A 22174-nucleotide genomic window follows, 5' to 3' on the forward strand; every position below is an offset into this window, starting at 1 on the left:
GGAAAATATTTTAAAAAGCCTACGTTTGTTTTAAAGCTTTCGGTGAGAAAAAGCCTCAAAGGCAGAACGCACATGCGCAGAGGATTATCTCGGCGAAGGAGGCGAGGCTGGAAAAGAGAAGGGAGGCGGAGCCCCGCTCCAGTTTGTCCTCCCATCTCCGCCCCTCGGACTGTGCATGACGTCACGTAAAGTCCGTACTTCCGCTTCCGGTCACTCACGTTTTTCTTTTTTCCTGTCTGGCTAAAAAGATGGCGTCTCGCAAGGAAGGCACCGGCTCTGCTGCCACTTCTTCCAGCTCCACCACCGGCCCGGCGGGGAAAGGCAAAGGCAAAGGCGGGTCCGGAGATTCGGCCGTGAAGCAAGTGCAGATAGATGGCTTGGTGAGTGGGGTTCCGTTTCCCCAGGCCCACGTGGGGAGCTCATTTCTTATTCCAGTTCCGCCAGACGCACTGCTTGGCAGCCTCCCCCTGAGCCTGTTGAGAGTGGGACAAGGTTTTCCCCTAAAACCTTTCTTTTTCATCTTTACTTTTTGTTGGGAGGCGCAACAGCTTTCTCTGCCACCTATTGGGGGAGTTGAGGCTGAGATAGGGAACAGAGGCTCGGGGTGTGTGTAACAGATTCTTGGGGTCTTGTTTTGAGATGCCTGGATTTGAAGAAAGACTCTTTAGAAGACAAATAGGTGAAGGAGGTGTCGAGAAGGATCTAGGAATCTAGGGCTTTTGGAAGGTAAGGTAAACTTCATTGCTTCTCTGCTGGGACCTGACATCTGTAACTTCCCAAGTGGAGATTTGCTTCGTAGCCACTTCTGAGCCTGTGGTTCAGCGTTTATCTGAAACTATGTACTAGGAATAATCATCTCTTATGTTGGCTTCTCCTTTCCCCATCTGTGAATGTTGGAGTGCCTCAGGATTTGGGTTTAGGCATCCTTCTAGCAGGTCTCTGCTTGACATAGTGTAACAAGAGTAGGTAAAAGCACACTCCTGGAGCCAGACTGCTTGGGTTTCAGTCCTCTCTCTAAAATTAGCTGAATGCCATTGGTTAAGTTAATCTCTTTATACTTATTTTCCTCACTTTAGTTGTTTTGAGGATTAAAATTGGCTGAATATGTGTCAATAACTAGAACAGTGTCTGAGACATAGTAAGTCACCATTTAATCTTAGTTGCTTCAGTGTTATTATATGTTACAAAAAGTTACAGTAGTAGACCCTCCTTAAGTTCCTTTCTTGTGGCTTTAAATATTATTTATATTCTGATAACATTTAGAATTATATTTCTTGCCAGACTTGGTTTTTGCATGCCACTCTTAAATACCCTGCTGCCTGCCTTGACATCGCTTTTGGCTATCTTATAGGTATCTCAAATTTAACTTGTCCAGAATAAGATTGTTGCCATCTCCCCTTCCTTCCTCTCTCCCTATCCTTGGTCTTACCTCAGTCTCTCCCATCTTGGTGAATGGAACTACCATCTAACCATTTGAACAAGTCAGAAAACCTAGGCATTAACTTAACATTTGTTCTTGTTTTTTCCCCTCAGCAAATGCTGTTGGTTCCACCTCCAAAATATATCAAATTCATCTGCTTCTCATCTATCTCTATGCCATCAACCATATCCACTTGCAATAAAATACAGACTTCTACGACATTTTCAAGGTCCTGCTACCGTCTCTTTCTCCAAACTCACCTCCTACTTTATTCTAGGCTCCATTCACAGTGACATTTTAGTTGTTTTCTCTAACTGAAATAACTCAAGTATTTCTTCCTACTTGATGGCTTCTTTTGATTCTTTAGGTCCTTGTCTTAAATGCCCCATTTTAAGAAAGGCCTTGCCTACCAGCCCTGTTGAATGTAGCTCCGTTCCCATCATCCTCCATCACACCACTCTGTTTCATAACATTTTCCACTGCCTGTGACTGTCTTGTTCGTTTTCTTGTTTGATTCGCCCACCAGAACGTAAGCTACTGAGGGCAGGTAAGGGACTGTGCTTTTTCACGTGTTATATTTCCAGTACAGAACCTTTTAACTGATACAGGTAGAATAAATGAATGCATGAAAGATTTCTTTTTTTTTTTTTTTTAAGATTTATTTATTTTAAGAGTAGGGGACGCAAGCAGGGCCAGGGGGAGGGTCAGAGGGAGAGGGAGAGATGCAGATTCCCCACTGAGTACAAACCAGCCATGGGGCTTGATCCCACGACCCTGAGATCATGACCTGAGCCAAAATCAAGAGTTGGACCCACCGCCTGATCCACCCAGGCGCCCCTCATTTTTATACTGCTCCTACTTCGTGTCCTGATATCTTTTATAGATTATTCTAATGGTATCTTGAATTGTTCTCTTAAACCTGTTCAGTCCATCCTTCATACTTTAATTAAAAAATTCATGTAATGTGAAAAGTTAGATTTTGTTAACTTCCTTCCTGAAATGCTTACAGTGATATTGCAGTGAATTCAAGGCCTACTAAGATGTTGTCCTTGCCTTTGTGTTCAGGTTAATTTCCTACTATTTCCAAGCCTCATAGGAAGTGTACGTTCCAGTTACAAAGGGTATTTGGTTAGTCTGATGTTTAATCACATTTGTTCCTGGCATCTTGTTAGTGGTCAAGACCTGTTTTTCTTCTTGTATTGAACCTTTCCTTTCCTACCTTTGGTTCTGTTTCATCAAATCTTCTGTATCTTTAATATTACCTTCCCCTTAACAGGTGAGCATTGTCAGGACTTTCCCATATTACAGTGTTCAGTTCTCTTTTTCACTTAACGCTCTGTGTTCCATTCTTAGTCTCCACTTTTTTCCTCTTGAAGTCAGCGGTTAAAGAATTATCTGAATTGGTAGTCTTCCTTTCTTTTTTCAACTCACTGTTGTTAGAATCTCCATCACCAATAATTCCCTGATTTAGTTTTTAGAAAAATCATTGATAGCATTCGCAAAGAACTATACAAAATATGAGAATATATCACACATGCAAAATAGTATCTATGATACATAATTTAAATAATCACAAAATAAACATCCAGTTACCTGCCATTCAACGTGAGAAATAGAACATTATGAATAGCTTTGAAGCCTCTCCCTATTTCATCCTTTCTCCCATCCCTAAACCCCACCTTGTAATCACTATTGTGAGGTTTGTTCCAAGGATTGGGTTTTCTTTATAGCTTCACCATACAGAGTATTTCTAAACAATTTGTTTAGTTTTGCCTGTTTATATTAATAATATAAATGAAATGTGAATTAAATCACAGTACATGTTCTCCAGTGTCTTGAGTCACATATGCGTATCTCACATTGTTTTTGAGATTAGTCCATTCTAGACTGTGGCTATAATTCATTCCTTTTCATTACTATAGAGCACCTCATTGTATGAATATGACATAATTGTCCTCATCTGACCATTAATGGACAATTAGATGGCTTGTTTTTCTTGTGTGAAATGGTATCTCTCAAGAACTTTTAATTGTCCATTCCATTAGACTTGTCAATGAGACTTTTACTGTTCCTTGCACAGAGTCAGTGTTCAGTTTATCCTCTTGGAATGGAGGAATGGATTTTCATTGCAGTCAAGTGATCTCGTTGTTCCTAGAAACGATCAAAACTAATCTTTCCTGTTGAACTTTTCATGTAAAACCCATGTCGTTCCCCTAAACCAATCTGAATCTTTCCATGGATCAGCGAGACAAGTGGAATTGGCCTCACCTGGTACCTTGTTAGAAAGCAGAAATACAGTATCTCAGACTCTTAGGGCCCCATCTTGATCTACCTTATCAGTTGATTTATAGCCTATTAATATTTGAGGAGTAGTGTTCTGGTCCACACTGATTTCTTCCTTTATCTGAACTTTTAATGATGACAACTTGTATCACTCATCTTGGCACAGGATCATAGACTCTTCCCTAATGGTTTACTGTTTTCTTTTCTCACTGAGATGATAATTTGAAGGCAAAATTGTAAAATTTTTTAAAAAGATTTTGTTTATTTATTTTAGAGAGAGAGTGAGCCAGCAAGCACGTGTGGGGGCGGAGGGGCCCAAGGGGTATGAAGAGGGACAAACAGACTCTGTGCTGAGCTCTGAGAGTGGAGCCAGATGGAGGGCTTGATCTTGACCCTGAGATCACGACCTGAGCCAAAACCAAGAGTTGGATGCTTAACCAACTCTGCCACCCAGGTGCCCCAGATTGTAAAATACTTGTTATCGTTCATAGTTCCAGTGCTTAAAACTGATGACCATCGAAATTTATTTCCTTTTAAATTTTGTTTTTCCCTTTATGTAAAAAGTTATCGTATTGTTTAAAATTGTTAACTACCTCATTCTTCCTTTATTGGAATAAGGTAGAGTATGTTATTAATAAGTGAAAAAGTCAGAGTTCCATATACTTTGTCATTCAGGTGTCTTTCAGATGTTACCTCACAGGTACTTTCCAACTGCTCTTAAGTGGCCCCATCAGTTCATTGACCCTTTTATCACCCAGTTGGGCCCTTATTACTGTCAAAATTCTCTTATTTATTTGTTGCTTGTCTTCTCACACTAAAATATCAACTTCCTGAGAGCAGGACCAGTGTCAGGTTTGTTCACTGCAATGTTAACAGTGACTGTTACATAGAAAACACTCAGATACTGTGAATGAGTTAATACAGTTCTGGGTACAAGAAATTTTCTTGAAAATGAATCATGAGGACACTGGGTCGGTAAATGCTTTGTAGAAATGGTGTGTTGGGTGAGAAACACAGGAGTGAGGCTGGGAGACCAGTGAGCTTTATAAACTTGCTCATATTTCTTTCTTTTTTTAAAGTGTCAGTGTCTTATCTGTAAGAAAAATCACTAATATTAATTGAGCACCTGCTATTTACAAGACCCTGTGAAGGAAAGTTTGGTTAGATTATGTCTGATTCTCACAACAGCTCTAAGGGTAGATGTTATCTGCCTTACTTACCTGGTGGTTATTCAGAGCTGATGAGAAAATGTTGGTGGCGGTGCTCTGTGAACTGAAATCAATAATTCAAGTTTGTAAAGGGCTTATGCTAGGCTATGACATATATCACTGTGTAGTGTGTGTGTGTGTGTGTGTGTGTGTGTGTGTGACACTATATGAAGTTATAGAGACTAAATGGTGCTTGTTAAACTATGAAATGGAAGCCCTAGTCTAAAATCCAAATCTCAAGTAGAATACAATTTGGCCTTTTTAATGTTTTAACAACAAAAAATTGTGTGGCTTTTGGCTCCTCCTTTCAGTTTTCTGACTTCAGTAAAGAGTAAATTGCTTCACATGTGTGGATATTTCAGTCAGATAACTTGAAATTCTTTCAAGCACCAAATTTTTTACATTTTCGCCATTTTAATTGTAAATCTTTCTGAAGTGTATTACATAAATTTCTGCCTCTTTAGTCAGAGAATATTGAACACAGCTTAGCCGTGTTTTGATGACTTAGTATTACTTTTAAGAACATAATTTATTGCCCCGTACTGGACAGTGGTCCTCGAGAATCCCTTTGGGTATTTACATCTGTTTATTTCTATAATGTCCCGTCTTTGAGGTGCCTTGAGCAATTTGTCTTTCTAGTTGGCTGTCTTTTTTTCTTACTGTTTTTGTTGTTAAGCTTGTATGTCTTTTACCCCTTTTATTTCCAGCTTTTCATTTGCTATGGATGGTAAACCAGATAAGCAGTATTGTTAGCATTATTTTTAACACGAAGCTAAGTACACTCTGAATGAGGATTAAATTGAGTATGCTGTCTGACATTTTGACCACTTCGTTATATTTTTGCTTTGGCAAGTAAGATGTTACTAATTGTAAGTAATAGTTTTTTTTATAGTAGATAAAAACATTTGACATTCGTTATTATATCCTAGGAAATCCAGGAGCTAATAGAACCAGTATTAGCTGAATTAAATGCATGATTTATATTTTAGAGAAACTGAGTGGGTTTTCTAGGGCATAAAGTGAATTTTTTCTAGAGTTTGGACTCAAATCAGAAATTGCTGTCTTTGATTCATTTTGCTTTCCATTATTACAACTGCTTCATACAGTATAAGGACTCAATAGATGTTAGCTCTTACTATGTGCCAGGTACTATTCAGAGTACTTTGTATGTATTACAGCATTGAAGCCATATAACAACTCTGATTTGGGAACCATTATTATCCCCATTTTACAAATGAGGAAGCTCATATAATAGATTATGTGACTTAATGAATGTCAGGATAAGGGGAAATAGAAGTAGTGTTCACAGAAGAATTAATCCAGTGTTTCTTGCTCAAGCATCAGGAAGTGTATTTTCCAAAACTTAGGTCTCTTACAGACTTAGAACTTTAAAATGTACAAGAAAGCGAATGTATCAGAATCTTTATATTTAATAATCTGTTGTATTTGGGGAGAAGATTTGTAGCTAATAGAAGTCAATTTAGTAAATGTTCTCATTTGGAAAAAAAATGACTTTTAGCCAATGGGTCGCCCAGATATAAGATATTGGGGAATCAACATTGAAGAAAATAGGAGGTAAGCTAAAGAGTATTGAGGAGTACTGGTAGATATTCCTAAGTAAGGTAATTTACTTGCCTTAGGGTAGGCAAATCTAAGTCTGTCTGACTTCTTAGGATGCTTTTAAGATTCATGTAACCCTGGAGACATCCTGGATTTTGTTCCTTTCCCTTAAGGTCAGAGGGCTTATTGAAATCCATTGCCTTTTTGAGAAAGTTTTCTGATCGTGCTTCCTGTGTTTATGGCATATACATCAGTGATGACAAACTGTATTAGCGTTGTTTCTTGTAGCTATCTTGGGATAACTTGAGCCTAGCATACATGGTATTTCTCATGGGGGAGATGATTTAATAAATCAGCATCTCTGGGCCTTAGTTTTCTTCTTTAATATGAGGATAATGCATGGCCTTCCTTCTGTAATGAATAGAAGCTTAATATATATTATTTTTATTGATGTTTAATTATTGTAGTAACAGATTTAGTCGTTGGTATTGATTTTAATAGTTACAGTGGGATTCCAAACTTGATGCTTTACCACGTAAATGGAAGATAATGAAAAATTTTAACTTCAGTTGTAGCATATCTGGCCCAGATGAAATGGCATATGTACTCTTCAAATGCCTATTTTGACATTAAAAGGTGTGGGTGCACAGTATTTGCTGGTTTCGTTTCTTTTGTTTTCTTGTCACCTTTGGCTTCAACTAGCTCCTGCATAATTATAAATTCTGATCTTCAGCTTAATATCTGAGACTTCAAGAGCTTTGCTGAGCAACATCAGTGTTTTAAGTCTTCTTTGCATTTTTCTGAACTTTTAGTTCAGTCCTTGCTGTGATACAGGGGAGACAAGCCTTTACGAAGCGTTAGCCTTTGGCAAGGGTCTTTGCCAGGTTTTATTTTGTGGTCAAATATTCTCATTTGTACTTTACCACGTCTACCCTAGTTTCTTAGATGAAAGCTTCTGATTTCAGCACTTACACGAAAGCTTGGTTGCATTTGCTTTTCTCTTGGAGATTAGTTCATAATTTTTCTTTTGTAAAATATTTAAATTATGGTACTTGGGTATTTCCTTTGGCAATGTATGAGAAAATATACTTAAAGAGAAAGTAGCTTTATTTTTTCTCATAAACTATTTGTAGAAGATCATTATGTAAAATGGTTATATCTTGTAAAGATTAGCTTTAGTAGCAAAAAGTACAGCATAATGTACATCTCCATCTATATAGTGACAAACTGTACTTGTTTTATTAAAACCAAAAGAGCTGAAGTGGACACTGGTGTATGTATTTTTGTTGATGTTGGCACCAGGCCCAAAAATAGAGGAGAAAAAATTGATTCAGCAAAAGAGTGGTAACTCAGTATTAACTTAGTCAAAATATAAAACTTTTTTACTGTTTGAGTCTGAATTCATCAGCTATATTTTGGCATAATATTTTAAAGTTTTAGTTTTATTCCAAATAGCACCTAAACACCACAGATATTCATTGTATCCTGATGATTAATGTGAATTTTTTTTCTTAGTACCTTCTATACCTCTATCCCTGTCCCCAACTAATTTCATTTGATATAAGTAGCAAATGTTTGTTTATCTGTGGAACAAGAGTTATGTGTTAAAATACGATTTTTTAAAACAAAAAACATATGTATTCGTTGTAAGGTAAGTTTGGAGATATCTCTCTCTCTCTCTCTTTCTCTCTCTCTCTCTCTCTCTCACACACACACACACACACACACACACACACACACGCACAGACCAACCAGAAAGAAAATTACTCAGTTTATAAGCTCATAGCATGAGGGTGGATAGCAACATTAAGATTTGGGGGTTTACTTTTCTAGTGTTTTTCCTGTGCTTTAATAAATACCTGTAGCTGCAGTTAATGGCTTAAAGGTCATGCATGATTTTAAGAATGTTGCCAAATTGCTCTCCAGAATCGTTGTATAATACAGTTTATTTTCCCGTGTACAGAATATTGGAGTACTGCTTCTTGGCACCATTGCCAAAGGAGTTAGGATTTTTAAAAATCTTAGTCTTTATTTTTAAAATTCCCTGTGCCTATTAGTATGCTAATATACTCGTTAACAGTGATTCAAGTCAGTAAAGTATTTCCTGTCCTCTGTTAGTGATACCACATCTGCCCAAGTCAACCAGGCTTCTGGTATCATCTTTGATTGCTCTACAGGGTTTCCCTCGGATTCGCTTAGGATCACTTAACATAGTTTGTGAGTCTCTAACTTGGTGTTGTCTCTGCTTTTCATTTCTCACTCTCCTTTCTGAATTATTGCTACAGTTTCATGTGACTGGTCTTACAGATTCTGTCTTGTACTTGGCCATCACACACAATGCTGCTGAGTAAATAATTATTTTTAAAGGACATCTGTAGTCCTAGAATGCAAAAACCCATTGGAAAATCCTCATTACACAAAATCAAATCAAACTTGATAGCCTGACTGTTAAGATCTTCTTTACCTTCTGTTTTTAGCCTTCAAATGAGGGCTTTTAGATAACCGTTTTCAAGTTTGGTTTAAGGATAGCCTTTAAAGCAATTGAAACCCAAATATTTTCCTTTGGATAGAAGAAAACCCCTGTTTTACATTTTGTGCAGAAATGCATAATCTTCAGTTTGGTTCTGAGGGACCTCTTGAGAAAGGTGAATAATCACCTTCTGGTATTACTGTGGTGTGCTTTTTAAAAACTGAAGTCTTTTTATTATATTAACCCTGTTTAATTAAACAGCCATTTGGGTACACATGGTACATAAATCAAAAAGCAAAAAAGAGTATGGAGTGAAAAGAAGCTCTCACTTTTCATCCCTGTCTTCAACCACCCTCTTCCCAGAGGCAGTCACAGTTACTCTTTTTAATGTTTCCTTCTGGACTTTAGCAAGCACTGCCTCCTGTTAAGGAAACAGAAACAAACTATAATTGCAGTGCCCCCAAATCACCTAAAGGCCTTCTAATTAAGCAGTGGTCCATGCTCCTCAGTATAACAAACTTAAAACATGTTAGGAGTAGATAGCTCATAACAGTTTTGAAATTTTTTGGTTTGTTTTGTATGACAGAGGAAATGAATTTTGTTCCAGCAGAGCTTTTTTTATCACTCATTTTACTTGGGAAAAATTATTTTCCAGCTACATGTGGGAAAATTTGCAGATCAGTTATGTATATTGAGTTGGTAAAGTAAAAACTTAATGTTAAAAATAAAACATCCTCATGACTTAACATTTAATTGTTATACATTTGTATGTTTGATTGTATCATTGAACTATCCCATGACCAATTTTTATGAGGAGAGCAGTGCTAGTCTGTTGAATTTCTTGAGACTACTTTGCCCTTCTCCCCCTTTTCCCAACAATTATTAGTTGATTTAACTTTAAAATTGTGGACCATTGATGAGTATTAGATCCAAGAGAATAATAATGAAGTGTGCTCTTTCAACTGAAATATTATAGAGGTGATATTGATTAAGTGTTTTGGAGCATTGCAACTAATCCCATATGTGTCAGGAGCAAAATATCTTTTTTTTTTGCTATTGAAGTTACTTAAATTTCTTTCACATCAAAACTGAACAGCAGTGATTTAAATCCTATTTATTATTTGACACAGCCAGTTATGAAATGGAACCCCTATCCCACTTGAGCCATAAAATGTGTTAAATTTAAGACTAATACTACTTTCTGCTTTTTGAATTTACATTTTGGCAGTAACTACCTTCTTTGTTCAGTGTTAGAAAAAAATGATCTAGGCTTAACCAAATAAGAAAACTGCCAAGTTCACAGATCAGTCAGTGAAAGAAGCCAGAATTAAATGAAAGTCTAGTTATTGACTTTACAGAATATGCTAAGGGGAGATTCTGTGGCATTACAGTTTCTTTGAGACTAAAATTCTTCTATGGTAATAGCTATTCTTTGTGATTGATGTGAGAAATTCAGGCTGTGGACCCTACCTCCCAGAATCTACAAAACTGGAATAAAGCCAGCCTAGGAATCATGCATCCCGCCTGACCTCTTCTCCAAATGGCCAGAAACTGGTGCAGTTGGGCTTTGCCTTTTTATTTCAGACTTCTAAGAAACTCTTGGAGTGGGTCTAGTCTTTATTTTTAGCAAGGATAATGATGTATTTAAGGGAACCTGCATACATACATAAGCACACGTATACACCGCTTTTTTTTTTTTTTAAAGATTTTATTTATTTATTTGACAGAGACAGACAGCCAGCACGAGAGAACACAAGCAGGGGGAGTGGTAGAGGAAGAAGCAGGCTCATAGCGGAGGAGCCTGATGTGGGGCTCGATCCCGGAACTCTGGGATCACGCCCTGAGCCAAAGGCAGACCCTCAAGGACTGTGTCACCCAGGCGCCCCATACACGCTGTTGTGAATGAAGACCATTATTCTCAACTTTGACTCTTCGATGCAGATTTTAAAAATCTTGTTTTGAAACACCGTGGTATTGGTTGTTATAAGAGATCGCTCTAGATCAACATGACTGATAAGTCTTAACAAAACTGGAAGTTTGGTGTCAGGTAGTTGATTTTTAATAAGTTATATGTACATCTTATTAGACTGAAAAAAAATCTCTGAGGAATAAACTGAACATTCTGGGGAGGCAAGTGTCAATGCCATGAAAATACCTGGCATATTTTAGTCACTCACTAAATATTTGTTGGATAGGTGGAGGGATGAGTGAATGGATTAGGTGAAAAGTTTATTATAGTAGCTAATGTTACTGAGAATTTACTAGGCACTGTGTGCTAGGTACTTTGGGTGGGTTATTTTTTAATCCTTGCAACAGTGCTGTGAGATAGGCACTGACTAACTTATCTCCACAGGAGGTAGGTGAGGCTAGGATAGATAAGATACCTTGTCTAAGGCCACAGAACTGGCAAACTTTATTTTGGATTCTAGTGCTTCAGCCTCTGTATACCATATATTTTTTTCTGTGGTACAGACCAGAGGTTCACATTTGTGTATACAATCATAAGAATTAATTTTAAAGCTTTTATTTACTAAAGCTTTCTTTCTCACTTGAACATTATTTTTTTTCACAAAGAAAGGTTAGTTCTAGAGTTACTATGTACAACAAGTGGAAGACAACGAATGTTGGGGCTTCAGCTGGGCTCACTTACTGGATAAATAATTTACTTTCTTACCTCTGTTCTATAAAGCTTGTAGCTCCTGCTCCTGAAATAACTTTGTTTTTACCCCTCGTAAAAATACAGTGTTCAGATTGGAATCAGAGCTAAGAGAATAGTGGTTTGACCCCATGTAAGGAGAATGCCTGTCCTCTCCCGTAGAAGCAGCATGGGGTGGGAGAGGAACTATGGGCTTGTGAGCCACACAGTTTGGAGTTCACATCTATTGAAATATTGTCATATTTTGAAAGATTTCATATCAGTAACATAAATTAAGAAGTGTTTGATTATAAAGTCTGAATGTTCACCTTTTGGAATTAGAGAGAATGGTCTACCTGCTTAATGTTACAGCTTCCATAAACCAGTGCTACCTAAAGTATGGGTGTGGTCTGTGAACTGTCCACTGTCTGTATGAGATAAGCACGGAATTGAGATTGAGTGTTTAGAAACTTTTATAGCAGTATGATATTGCTGTGATAGCCAAGAGTGTGATCCCTGGGCTTGTATTTTCTCTTTTTTAAAAAAGTCACTTTTCTTCTAAGTTTTCTTTTTTTACTATAGTATTGGTCTGTGAGGGACTGGAAGAAAATAAGTTCTTCACCACAGATAGTCTGAGAAGACCTGTTATAAACTATTTGCATACCTATTTTAGCTAATAGCATCTTCCTGTAACCAGAGTCTAATAATATTTAATAGAACCGTGTATAAAATACTACTGTGATTATTAAATACCACTAGATTTACTTTTTTATTGTTGGCTTATTGGCTTTAGTGGTAAAACATTTATATACATTCAGCATTTCTTTTATCTGTGAGCTGTTTAAAAAAGATGAACAAGTGGATTTAGTATTTCTTATTCTAGGTGCACAATACAGGTTGCAACCTCTGGACATTCCCTATGAACTTGGCTTTATATAGGAAGATTAAAAATGATGGTATAGTTCCAGCAATTTAAAACTACTTATGTCTCTAATTTGAACTGGGCTTTGAACAGATCCTTTTTATGTCTACTACAGGGACAGTGGAAAACCTGCTGCTTTTCTTGGTGAAAATTTATTGCTGTTAGTTTGCTCAAAGTTTGAGTTGATATTTTTGCTGATTTATAATTGGCTTGTGTTAGGCTTCCCTCAAACAGCTCTCTCTGCTTGTTGAAAATCAGTCTGTATAGCCAGAAGTTCCTCTTTGACCTTGGTGGTGTGTACATATATGTATTGTCTAGTCATTTGTGTATGTGAGTACAGTGACATCTGTGAATAGAGGTGAGGAGTAACCATATCAACAAGAGATTAGAATTAAAGTCAGCAGGTGCTCAGGCTTATAGTTGTATTTTTTTACTTTCTCCTCCTTTCAAAGCCACTTATTCCCCCCCCCCCCCTTTTTTACGTACCTTAAAGAACATGCTAGAATCAAGATACGTCCACATCAGGGGCGCCTGGGTGGCGCAGTCCTTAAGCGTCTGCCTTCGGCTCGGGGCGTGATCCCAGGGTTCTGGGATCGAGCCCCACATCAGTCTCCTCTGCTAGGAGCCTGCTTCTTCCTCTCCCACTCCCCCTGCTTGTGTTCCCTCTCTCGCTGGCTGTCTCTGTCTCTGTCAAATAAATAAATAAATAAAATCTTAAAAAAAAAAAGATACGTCCACATCATTCTGTCAGCTCAGTAGCATTGTCAAAAAGAAATTAGCGGGGTTTTTTGGTGAAACTTCATGTGGTAAATTGCTGTAATTGCTGGATTTTAAAATCTTTTCTGTTAACTTTTTCTTAACATTTGATGTTTTTTGAATTGAAAACAAATACATGCTTATTATAACTAAATAATAACAAAGATTCATAAAAGATATGTCCTTCCACACCATTCTTGTTCATGCAAACATAAAAGCATAACTGCATGTATATAATAAATTTTTATTACTAATAATTTTTAAAACTCTAACCCTTTGTGTGTTGTGGCTCTTTGGGAATCTGATGAATGCCACGGATCTTTCTTCCAGGAAAATGCCTTTAAGTGTATAGAAATTATTGGTAAAATACCTAGTTAATCCCATTAAATTCCAAAATACTTTAAAATAATGGCAAAATTCTAAATGTTATACTTTTTTGGCTTCTAAAACAGTATAGTTTAATTTATTCTTGATTGCCTGGGCTTATAAATGTGAGTTGTTATAAATTTGAGTTTATATATAGTTATGTAAAACATATGTTATACATAATGCAGGGATATAGCAGCGGTTTTTTACCTAGTTCCTTATAAGCAACTCGGAATCTTTGAATTGAGAAAAATTGGAAGTGGGTACGTGTATGAATTGTTTCTTCAGATTTTAAAAAATGTGTACAGGTTTTTAAAGTTCAGGTATTATTTATACAGAATAAAATCCACCTCTTTAAAATGTATGGTATGATGACCTTTTGTAGTTGTAAACAGCTGTACATTTGCCACCACATCAAGGTGTAGAATAGTTGCTTCACCCTAAAGAGTGTGCCGATCTGCAGTCAGTATCCTCCCCTCATCTCACCTTGCCGCCCCCCTCCCCCGCAACTACTTAGGGGTTTTGTTTTGCCTTTTCTAGAACTCCATGTAAATGAAGTCATATAGTACATAGCATTTTGTTTGACTTCTTTCAGTTAGAATGATGTTTTCGAGATTCCTCTCTGTTGTACTGCTATTTCGTTCCTTTTTATTGCTGAGTAGTAGTAGTACATAGAATGGATATACTACAATTTGTTTACCTAAGTTTGGTGGCCTTTGGGTTGCTTTCAGCTTTTAGCTAGTATGAATGATGCTGTTATGAGCAGTTGTGGACGTATCTTTTTGTGGGTATATTTTCATTTTTCTTGGTGAATTCCTAGGAATAGCAATTTGGGTCATGTAGTAAGTTCGTATTTAGCTAGAAGATGCCGCAATTACTGTTTTCTACCTTTCCACCAACACTTTTTATGGGGTTCTAGCTTTTTGGAATTGTCTTAATTTCCACTTTCCTAACTCAGAAGTCCAGGACTCCATTTTTTGATCCAGGACAGAGAATGGATTGCAATCCAGCTCCTGGCTCCTGGGTATTTTATCTTGGTCTGTTGTACCTTTGGGTACTGCTGTGTTAACTCACAGGGTTAATGCTCCGGTTGTTCCTTTGCTTGTCTTGCTTGATTGGTTATTTCAGCTTTTTAGAAATGCAGTATATTCAGCATTTCTGTATGTCTGCAGGGGTAGAGGGGATTCAGGTACTTGAAATTGGCATATTGCAAGGCCTAAAAATTCCAGATTATATTTCTTAAATAGTTTACTTTTTAACCCTGAACTTTATTAGAGTTGCTTTAATAGAGGGATTTTGTGTGGTAGCTTCATAGCCCTTATTTTACCAGGTGAAGATTGGCTCTGACACTGATGTTAGAAATACTGCTGATTAAAAGTCATGTAGTATTTCCTGAAAGGATTTTGTTAATATATTGTATTTCATAATTCATCAACAAAAATTATATGAAATTGCTCATTTTGAATCATGTAATGGTATCTTAAGACACAACTATTTCTGTGAGTAGATTGGATTTATTATTTATATGGCACTGCTTTTGGTAAAAACATGAAAGTCTACTCCCATCCTAGTGTTCATCCATCTTTAGGCCTTTTTGTTCTGTAAAGTATGACTTGTGTACTTTGTGAAAAGTAAATATTAGCATTTTAATTTGAAATCCATAGCTGGCAAGTATTTTCTTCACCCAAGCCAACTGCTTGATCTTCACTTCTCTGCTCAGTTGTCATCTCGGAGAGGGGCCTTTCCTGGGTCATGCCAGTTAAGGTTATCTTCTTTTCAGTTCATCTGTTTATTTTCTTCAGAGTGTGCTTCACTATCTATAATTTTCATTCACTTTCTTAATTGTCATTCTGGAATAATGGTAAAGTGGGAGAATCCCCAACACCTTTATAGAGGGTCTCTGAGGTCAAAACTATTTTTATAATAATATTTAAACATCATTTGTCATTTTTACTCATTCTTTATGAGTGTTAAATGGAGGTTTCTCGATACATGCTGTGTGATATTAGAAGATTGATGCAGAAGGAGATATGTGAATCCAATTGTCTTTTATTAAACTAGACATTAACAGGATTTACAAAAACTGTGAAACAATGTTATTCTTTTTTTTTTTTTTAAGATTTATTTATTAGAGAGAGAGTGTGCTGCGCATGTCGCACGCAGGCAGAGGGAGAGGGAGAGGGAGAGGGAGAGGGAGAGGGAGAGGGAGAAGCGGATTCCCTGCTCAGCAGGGAGCTGCATACGGGGTTCTGTGCAGCTCAGATTCCAGGAACCTGGGATCATGACCTGAGCTGAAGGCAGACACTTAACTGCCTGAGCCACCCAGGTGCCCCACAATATTATTCTTCTATCCTGATTAAAATTTCTTTCTGAAAATGTAAATGTTTTACAAAAATGTGAAAGAAATGGTGTCATTTTTTCCATCCTGATTGTTTTTATTTTGAAAAATTAAGTTATTTTTCATAAATGTCATTTATGATATTATGTAATATATTTGTTATTGTTTTTAAGTGAATAAATATTTTGAACATATTTCAGTTTGAATTTCTAACACATAAATATCAATATAAAAATTCTTTGGGATCCTTAGTAATTTTTAAGAGTGTTAAAAGGGCCTCAGGATCAAAAACTTTTGAGACTTGCAATTTTAAAATATAAACCTCATGAAAGTAAAGACTCTGATATGTTTGATTTTAGTTTCATTTTCCCAATAGTCCTGTCAGAGGTAACTGTCCTATAGAGTCACTAAACACATACCTAGGTGAATGGATTAATGAGTGAATGAAAGAAGCCAAAAATAACAGAATTCTGGTGATTCTATGCATAGCTTCCAAATCTTTCTGTAGTAACTGGTCTTTGCAGACATCATAATCTTTGTTTCGGTCAGATTTAAATTGTTCCCTAGTATGGGATTGGAAGTTTTTGATATAATTTTGATAGAGAGGACTTAGAGATTCTGCTAAATGTTCCATTTTAGGGAGGATGGAAGATTTTATTCATCATGCTTATTAACAAATTTCAGATTTGTTGATTTCTGGTATAATTAATTTCTTTGGATATTTTAGGTTGTTATTTATTTTTATCCTATAGTATTGAGAATACTTTGTGTCTTTGAAGTTAAATACTATGTGTGTTTAGCCTTTTGGGCAAAGTTAGGTTTTCATTTTTTAAAAAGACACTTTTAAAAAATAGTATTGTGTTCATTAGAGATTACAAAATAGTCTGCTTTGCTCTTTCAAATTGCACTGAATAATAAACAGTAGTAGAAAAAATGGTTCCTCTAGGGTAATTTCAGCGGACTGGACATCTGTTTACTATTCCTTGCTAAGATCCGCCCGGCTTGAGAATGTGCAAACCTCAGAATGCTGGGAGACTGATCTAGAGATAGTTGATATATTCAGAGACCAATACTGACTGTGCAGGGCAAATCAAGTAGGTTAATAAACACTTAGACCCAGAGTATGACTAAGTTTGGGGGGGAGTGTAGAAGAATTTGGTAATTTAGAATTCTACAGGCCAGTTTGTTGCCATCCTTTAGGCATAATTTGTAGGAAAATCTTTATTTACCCATGAATTTATAGGATAAACAAACCTGGTCAGCGTTCATAAAGAGTCTTAAATATGGGGTCAAGCTATAAAGCATACGTCTTACAGAACTCTCGATGTTTCTCAGGTGGATTGCTGGCGTTACTCTCCCTCTCATTGCTGTGCTCTGGAGATTCTTCCAAGTAGGGCTTGAGTTCCCCTTATGAGGGGGTGATATTTATGCTTTTATAAATAAAATGTTCACTTTTGGGTCTGTGTTTTTCTGTGTACTCACTTTTCCTCAACACAGGGAGTCTTAAACCAGAGGAAAGGAAACTTTGTTTTAACCAGTTGTGTGCATTGCAGTCCTCTGCAGAGTTAAAAAAAGGAAGGCTGGTCCATACTACCTCATTAAAAGTTAGAATGAAGTAGGATGTTAGAATCACCTGGAGACTCTAAAACAAAAACGAAAAGAAATAAAATCCCCTCAAAACCAATATAGGATTCTTTTTTTTTCTTTTCTTTTTTTTAATTTATTTGACAGACAGCCAGCGAGAGAGGGAACACAAGTAGGGGGAGTGGGAGAGGAAGAAGCAGGCTCCCAGCACAAGAGCCTCATGTGGGGCTTGATCCCAGAACGCTGGGATCACGCCCTGAGCTGAAGGCAGACGCTTAACGAGTGCGCCCCCCAGGCGCCCCCCAATATAGGATTCTTAGCCCAGATCAATTACCTCTGAATTAAGAGGTTGGATTTAGGCCATTAGCTTTTTGTATTTTGTTTTGGTTTTGGTTTTGTTTTTTTAAATACTGATGGCTCTAATATATAGCCAGGGTGAAGACCTCTTTTCATTCATTTAAAAAAAGCTCCACAGGCCATTTTGATAAGCTGAGAACAAGTGATGTAGAGCTGGGAGTATGTGGGATCATATGTGACGCTTATAAACAAAATATAGGAGTATGTTTTTGTTTTGGAGACTATTAAGCTTTCATGTATCTATTTTTAAAAGTAAGAGGAAGCATGACGTAAACAGAATTAATTAAAAATATATCAGCACTGTTTTAGGGACAGAGGCATATGGTTGGTTGGAGGGAGAGAAAATGAAAGGGGATGAGCTTGACTGAAACAGGACTTTTGTGGTGGAACATTCCCATCTTGTGGCTTGTGAGAATAGTGCTGCTAAAGATTAGAAGCTGTATTGCATTATAGGAACTAGTGGCAGTTTCCTGTTGATGCTACTTGATGTCTAGTGATCAGGGCGCAAAAAATTTGACCTCTAGCACCATTCCCTTACGGTCTTTTGCTGCCTGACCCTGTGATCTTACACTGAACTGTTCTACTTCATGCACAAAACCCTGCTTCTGCAGCCCTGCTACAGTGACTTCTTCCAGAGCTGTTGCCCCTGCATTCTTTAGGTTTCAGCCTTGTTATTACAAACAAAGTTACTCAGTTACTATGAAGTAATTACAAGTACCTCGAAGTCCAAATTCATATCTCACCTCCCTGATTTAATAATTCTGTGTCAAATTGTCTCTTTCCTCATCTGGCAAATAAATGAGGAAATGCTATTTCTCACTTCATGCAGTAGTTACGGGATTGAACGAGTCATTGCGTGTAAGACACTGTGGAGTGCTTGATGTAAGTGAACGATAAATGTTTAATGTTCACTCCTTCAGCAAATAGATTCTGAGTATCTTTTATGTGCCAGGACCTGTGTTGGGGGTTGAAGATGTGGTGAATAACACATGTCTTCGTTTCCACAAGAATATTTAAGAGGGGAGACCATGGGCAGAACATGGATTTTTGTCTTGTAAATATGAAACAGCTGTGGAATGTTTTTATTTATAAGTTCTTAGTTATTTCTATAGGATATCAAAAGCTTGTATGTGAATTTGTTATTTCTGATGAGGAATTTCCTTTTGACATCTTTCAAGTTTGAATTGCAAGCCCATTATGTTACTTTTTGAACTAAAGAATTGCGATTTTTGCATGTATGTAGGAAATAAGGGCATAAGATGTCAAACTGAAGAATGAGTTTGCTTAGTTTTCATAAAATTTTTTTTATAGTTTTGAATGCTTTATCAGACTATATTACAGTGGCAAAATCATAAATGTTAGAGTTGGAAATTATTTTAGTGATCACCAAAGTCTCTTTATTTTGGATAGCCTTAAATGCTAAGAGAGAATTTATCCTTAAAATTTAAGCCTTCTTTCTGCTGCTATCATCACCTGTGGTCTTTAGTTTGCCTTTCAAAGTAAGACCCATCCCCTAGTGCCTCACTATTTAGAAAGTGCTCTTTGTGATTGTCCCTGCTCTAGAGAAAGGTTTGAATTCATTGAACTAGTTCTCATCACAGGGTTTTAGGCTTTCTCTCTTACCATTACCCCTTTCTTTGTATACTTACTTATGTTTATTGTTTCTAGCAGATAGTTAAACCACCAAGCTTTTCCCATCTCTCAGTTGGATACTGTTCCTGTAAATTTTCTCTGAACTGAATATAACAGGTCAGTGATGCTGAAGAGTGAGATGATAATTTCTCTTACTTGGAGCACCGTACTTCTGTTGATGCTGTATGAAGCTGCATTGATTCTTTGGCCAGGCATAGCAAGCTGCGTGCTGTTTGGTTACATTGCCCTCCTACCCCCCATCCCTTTACAGTTCATTTTTATTAGAGTTAAGACAGTGTTTCAGTAGAAGTTATTTTTGTACTGTGATAACTCATTTTTAAATATAATAATTTTTTCTTAACTTGGTTTTCTTTGAAAAAGAAAACGAGGTTATTTTGGCCTGGCTTCTTTGTGAAATTGCTGGGTCCTAGTCATCAACATTCCTTTTTGCGCACATGACTGCCTGCTGTTGAGGAATTAATTCTAGAGTTTGTCTGAAGATCTACATTAAGCTCTTCTGTCTTCTAGCATGTCATTTACTTTGATTTCAACAGTGGTTCAGTGATCTCATTAATAGGGGTAAGTGTCTAGGAACCTAGGTAACTTAGACAAGCTGGTAGGTGTGTTTGTAATAACTTTTAATTAGTTCTGTTTATCCCTTCTAAGTCACCCCTGTTTCTTTTTGCAATAATTGCCCTTCTCAGAAGGTAAGTTGAGTAGGAGTTAAATAGTTCTGCTTTTTATTGACAAAAATCAATAATATTAATTTATTGAACATTTATTACATGTTGGACCCTGTGTGAAGTATTTACCATACATTCTCTCGTTTCTCATAGTGTTAATGTTGCTTTAGAATAGCTTGATGTTGCAAATTAGAAATCAAAGACTTAGGAAGAACAAATAGCTTTCCCAGGGTCACAGCTAGTAAATGTTAGCGCTGGAACTTGTACCCATACCTGCATGACTCTTAAAGCTCATTTTGTACCTTTCGAAAGTGGAAAGGTCTTTTATGTAGGGATGTGTAAGATGGTGCACTTTCTTCATTTCACAGTATTGAAAGTCTTAATTGGTTGGTGTTCTTCCACGTTAAGCTCTTTTCCCTGCTCACTCCTTGCTATCCTTAAGAGGTCTGGATATTATTGGTCTAAAATCTTTTTGGGGTCTGTTCATCACAAAGCCTATGACTAATCATTGTTTTAATTACTGAATTATTGATATGAAAATCAATTTTCTTGTTATTAAAGTTAACGTACTCACACAACTTTGGAACTTGACTTGTTTTAAATCTTGGCTCTTCTACTTCCTGGATGTGTGACCTTTAGCCATTTACTTTCTCTCTGCTTTTGTTTTTAAAGATTTATTTATTTATTTTAGAGAAGGGGGAGGGGCAAAGGGAGGGGAGAGATAGAGTCTTAAGCCAACTCTATGCCCAACCACCGTGGAACCATATATGGGGCTCAATCCCATGACCTTGAGATCTCCACCTGAGCCAAAACCAAGAGTCAGATGCTCACCTGACTGTGCCATCCAGGTGCCCCACTGCTTTTGTTGTCTTACTTGTAGACCAATTATATTCCTTTCTCTTAACATAGTTGTGAGAATTACATGATGTGATAATACACATGAAATAATTAGAATATTGCCTGGCACATAATGTTCACTAATTGTAACCTTTTGTTATTAACTGGTTATTGATGATTAATTTTTGTCATAATGTATTTGTTTTAAGTGAAACACTAATCAACAAAATACTAATTAGCATTTTGTTGGTGTATTTATTTTCCCCTCTGAGGACTTACTGTATTTTAGATTGTGTTGCCCTTTAGTCTTCAGGCCATGAACTTATACTAGGTACTGTTACTACTAATAATAAATACTATGTGCCAAGTGCCATTCCAAGCATTTAACCTTTATTAAAAACCTTATTTTCTAGGAAGTATAACTAATGCTTATTGTTATTCTGAACTTTTAAATTAATTGCCTGTCCAGCCTTACAGTGTTACCTCTTTATCTTTATGGAAATGTTAAGGGAGAGAGTAATGTAAGAGCCAGTTTTCCATTAGAGGTTATGTGATGTATCCTGGTTGAGGAAAATTAGGTAGTGCTGGAGACTTTGTTCTCTTTGTTTTCTCTGTTACCAAATGTTCCCATTGTTGCTTCCTTTGGCTTAATGAGATGTTCTGTTCAGGAACCATCTTGAAATGTTGAGAAATTGTCAAGGGAACGGTCTGCTTTCAGGTTTTCAGGTAATTGAGTTTTTTTATCTCTGTGTCTTATTGATGGTTTTATCATCCGTGTCAGGAAATTATATGCTGTTAACAGACATTAATAGGATCACTTCCTCTGTAATAACTTTGGGTTGAGGTAATACTGTTTGAAGGAGCTCCTGGATGCCAGACCTTTTGGGAGCTTTGACCTGAAGGTCATGAATGCTGTATGTGGACATTTTGGACATGTCTTCAAACTCCAGGAGTTACAGATGTACATTTAGATTATGTGACTTTTATTATTTGTGTCAGAGTAAAGGAATTGATCTTTAAGAAACTTGGTTAGTTCTCTTATATAATTTTGTGATTTTTGTAAACCATAATACGACTGATTTCTTCCTTTGAAATAAAGGAAATATAAACTGTAAGGATGGTT

General features: G+C 36.8%; 1 protein-coding gene across 1 annotated transcript in view; it reads left to right on the forward strand.

Annotated features, from left to right (window-relative positions):
* The first annotated feature begins 221 nt into the window (after nucleotides 1-221).
* Nucleotides 222-22174, forward strand: part of EIF3H (eukaryotic translation initiation factor 3 subunit H) — a 92855-nt gene continuing 70902 nt past the window's right edge. The window contains exon 1 of the mRNA XM_045805762.2: nucleotides 222-380. Within this exon, the coding sequence (XP_045661718.1) occupies nucleotides 249-380 (132 nt within the window). The 5' untranslated portion in view covers nucleotides 222-248. The remainder of the gene's footprint in view (nucleotides 381-22174) is intronic.

The sequence above is a fragment of the Ursus americanus genome, chromosome 9 (assembly GCF_024610735.1).
Source record: "Ursus americanus isolate L20-20 chromosome 9, mUrsAme1.1.p, whole genome shotgun sequence".
Classification (NCBI taxonomy): Eukaryota; Metazoa; Chordata; class Mammalia; order Carnivora; family Ursidae; genus Ursus; species Ursus americanus.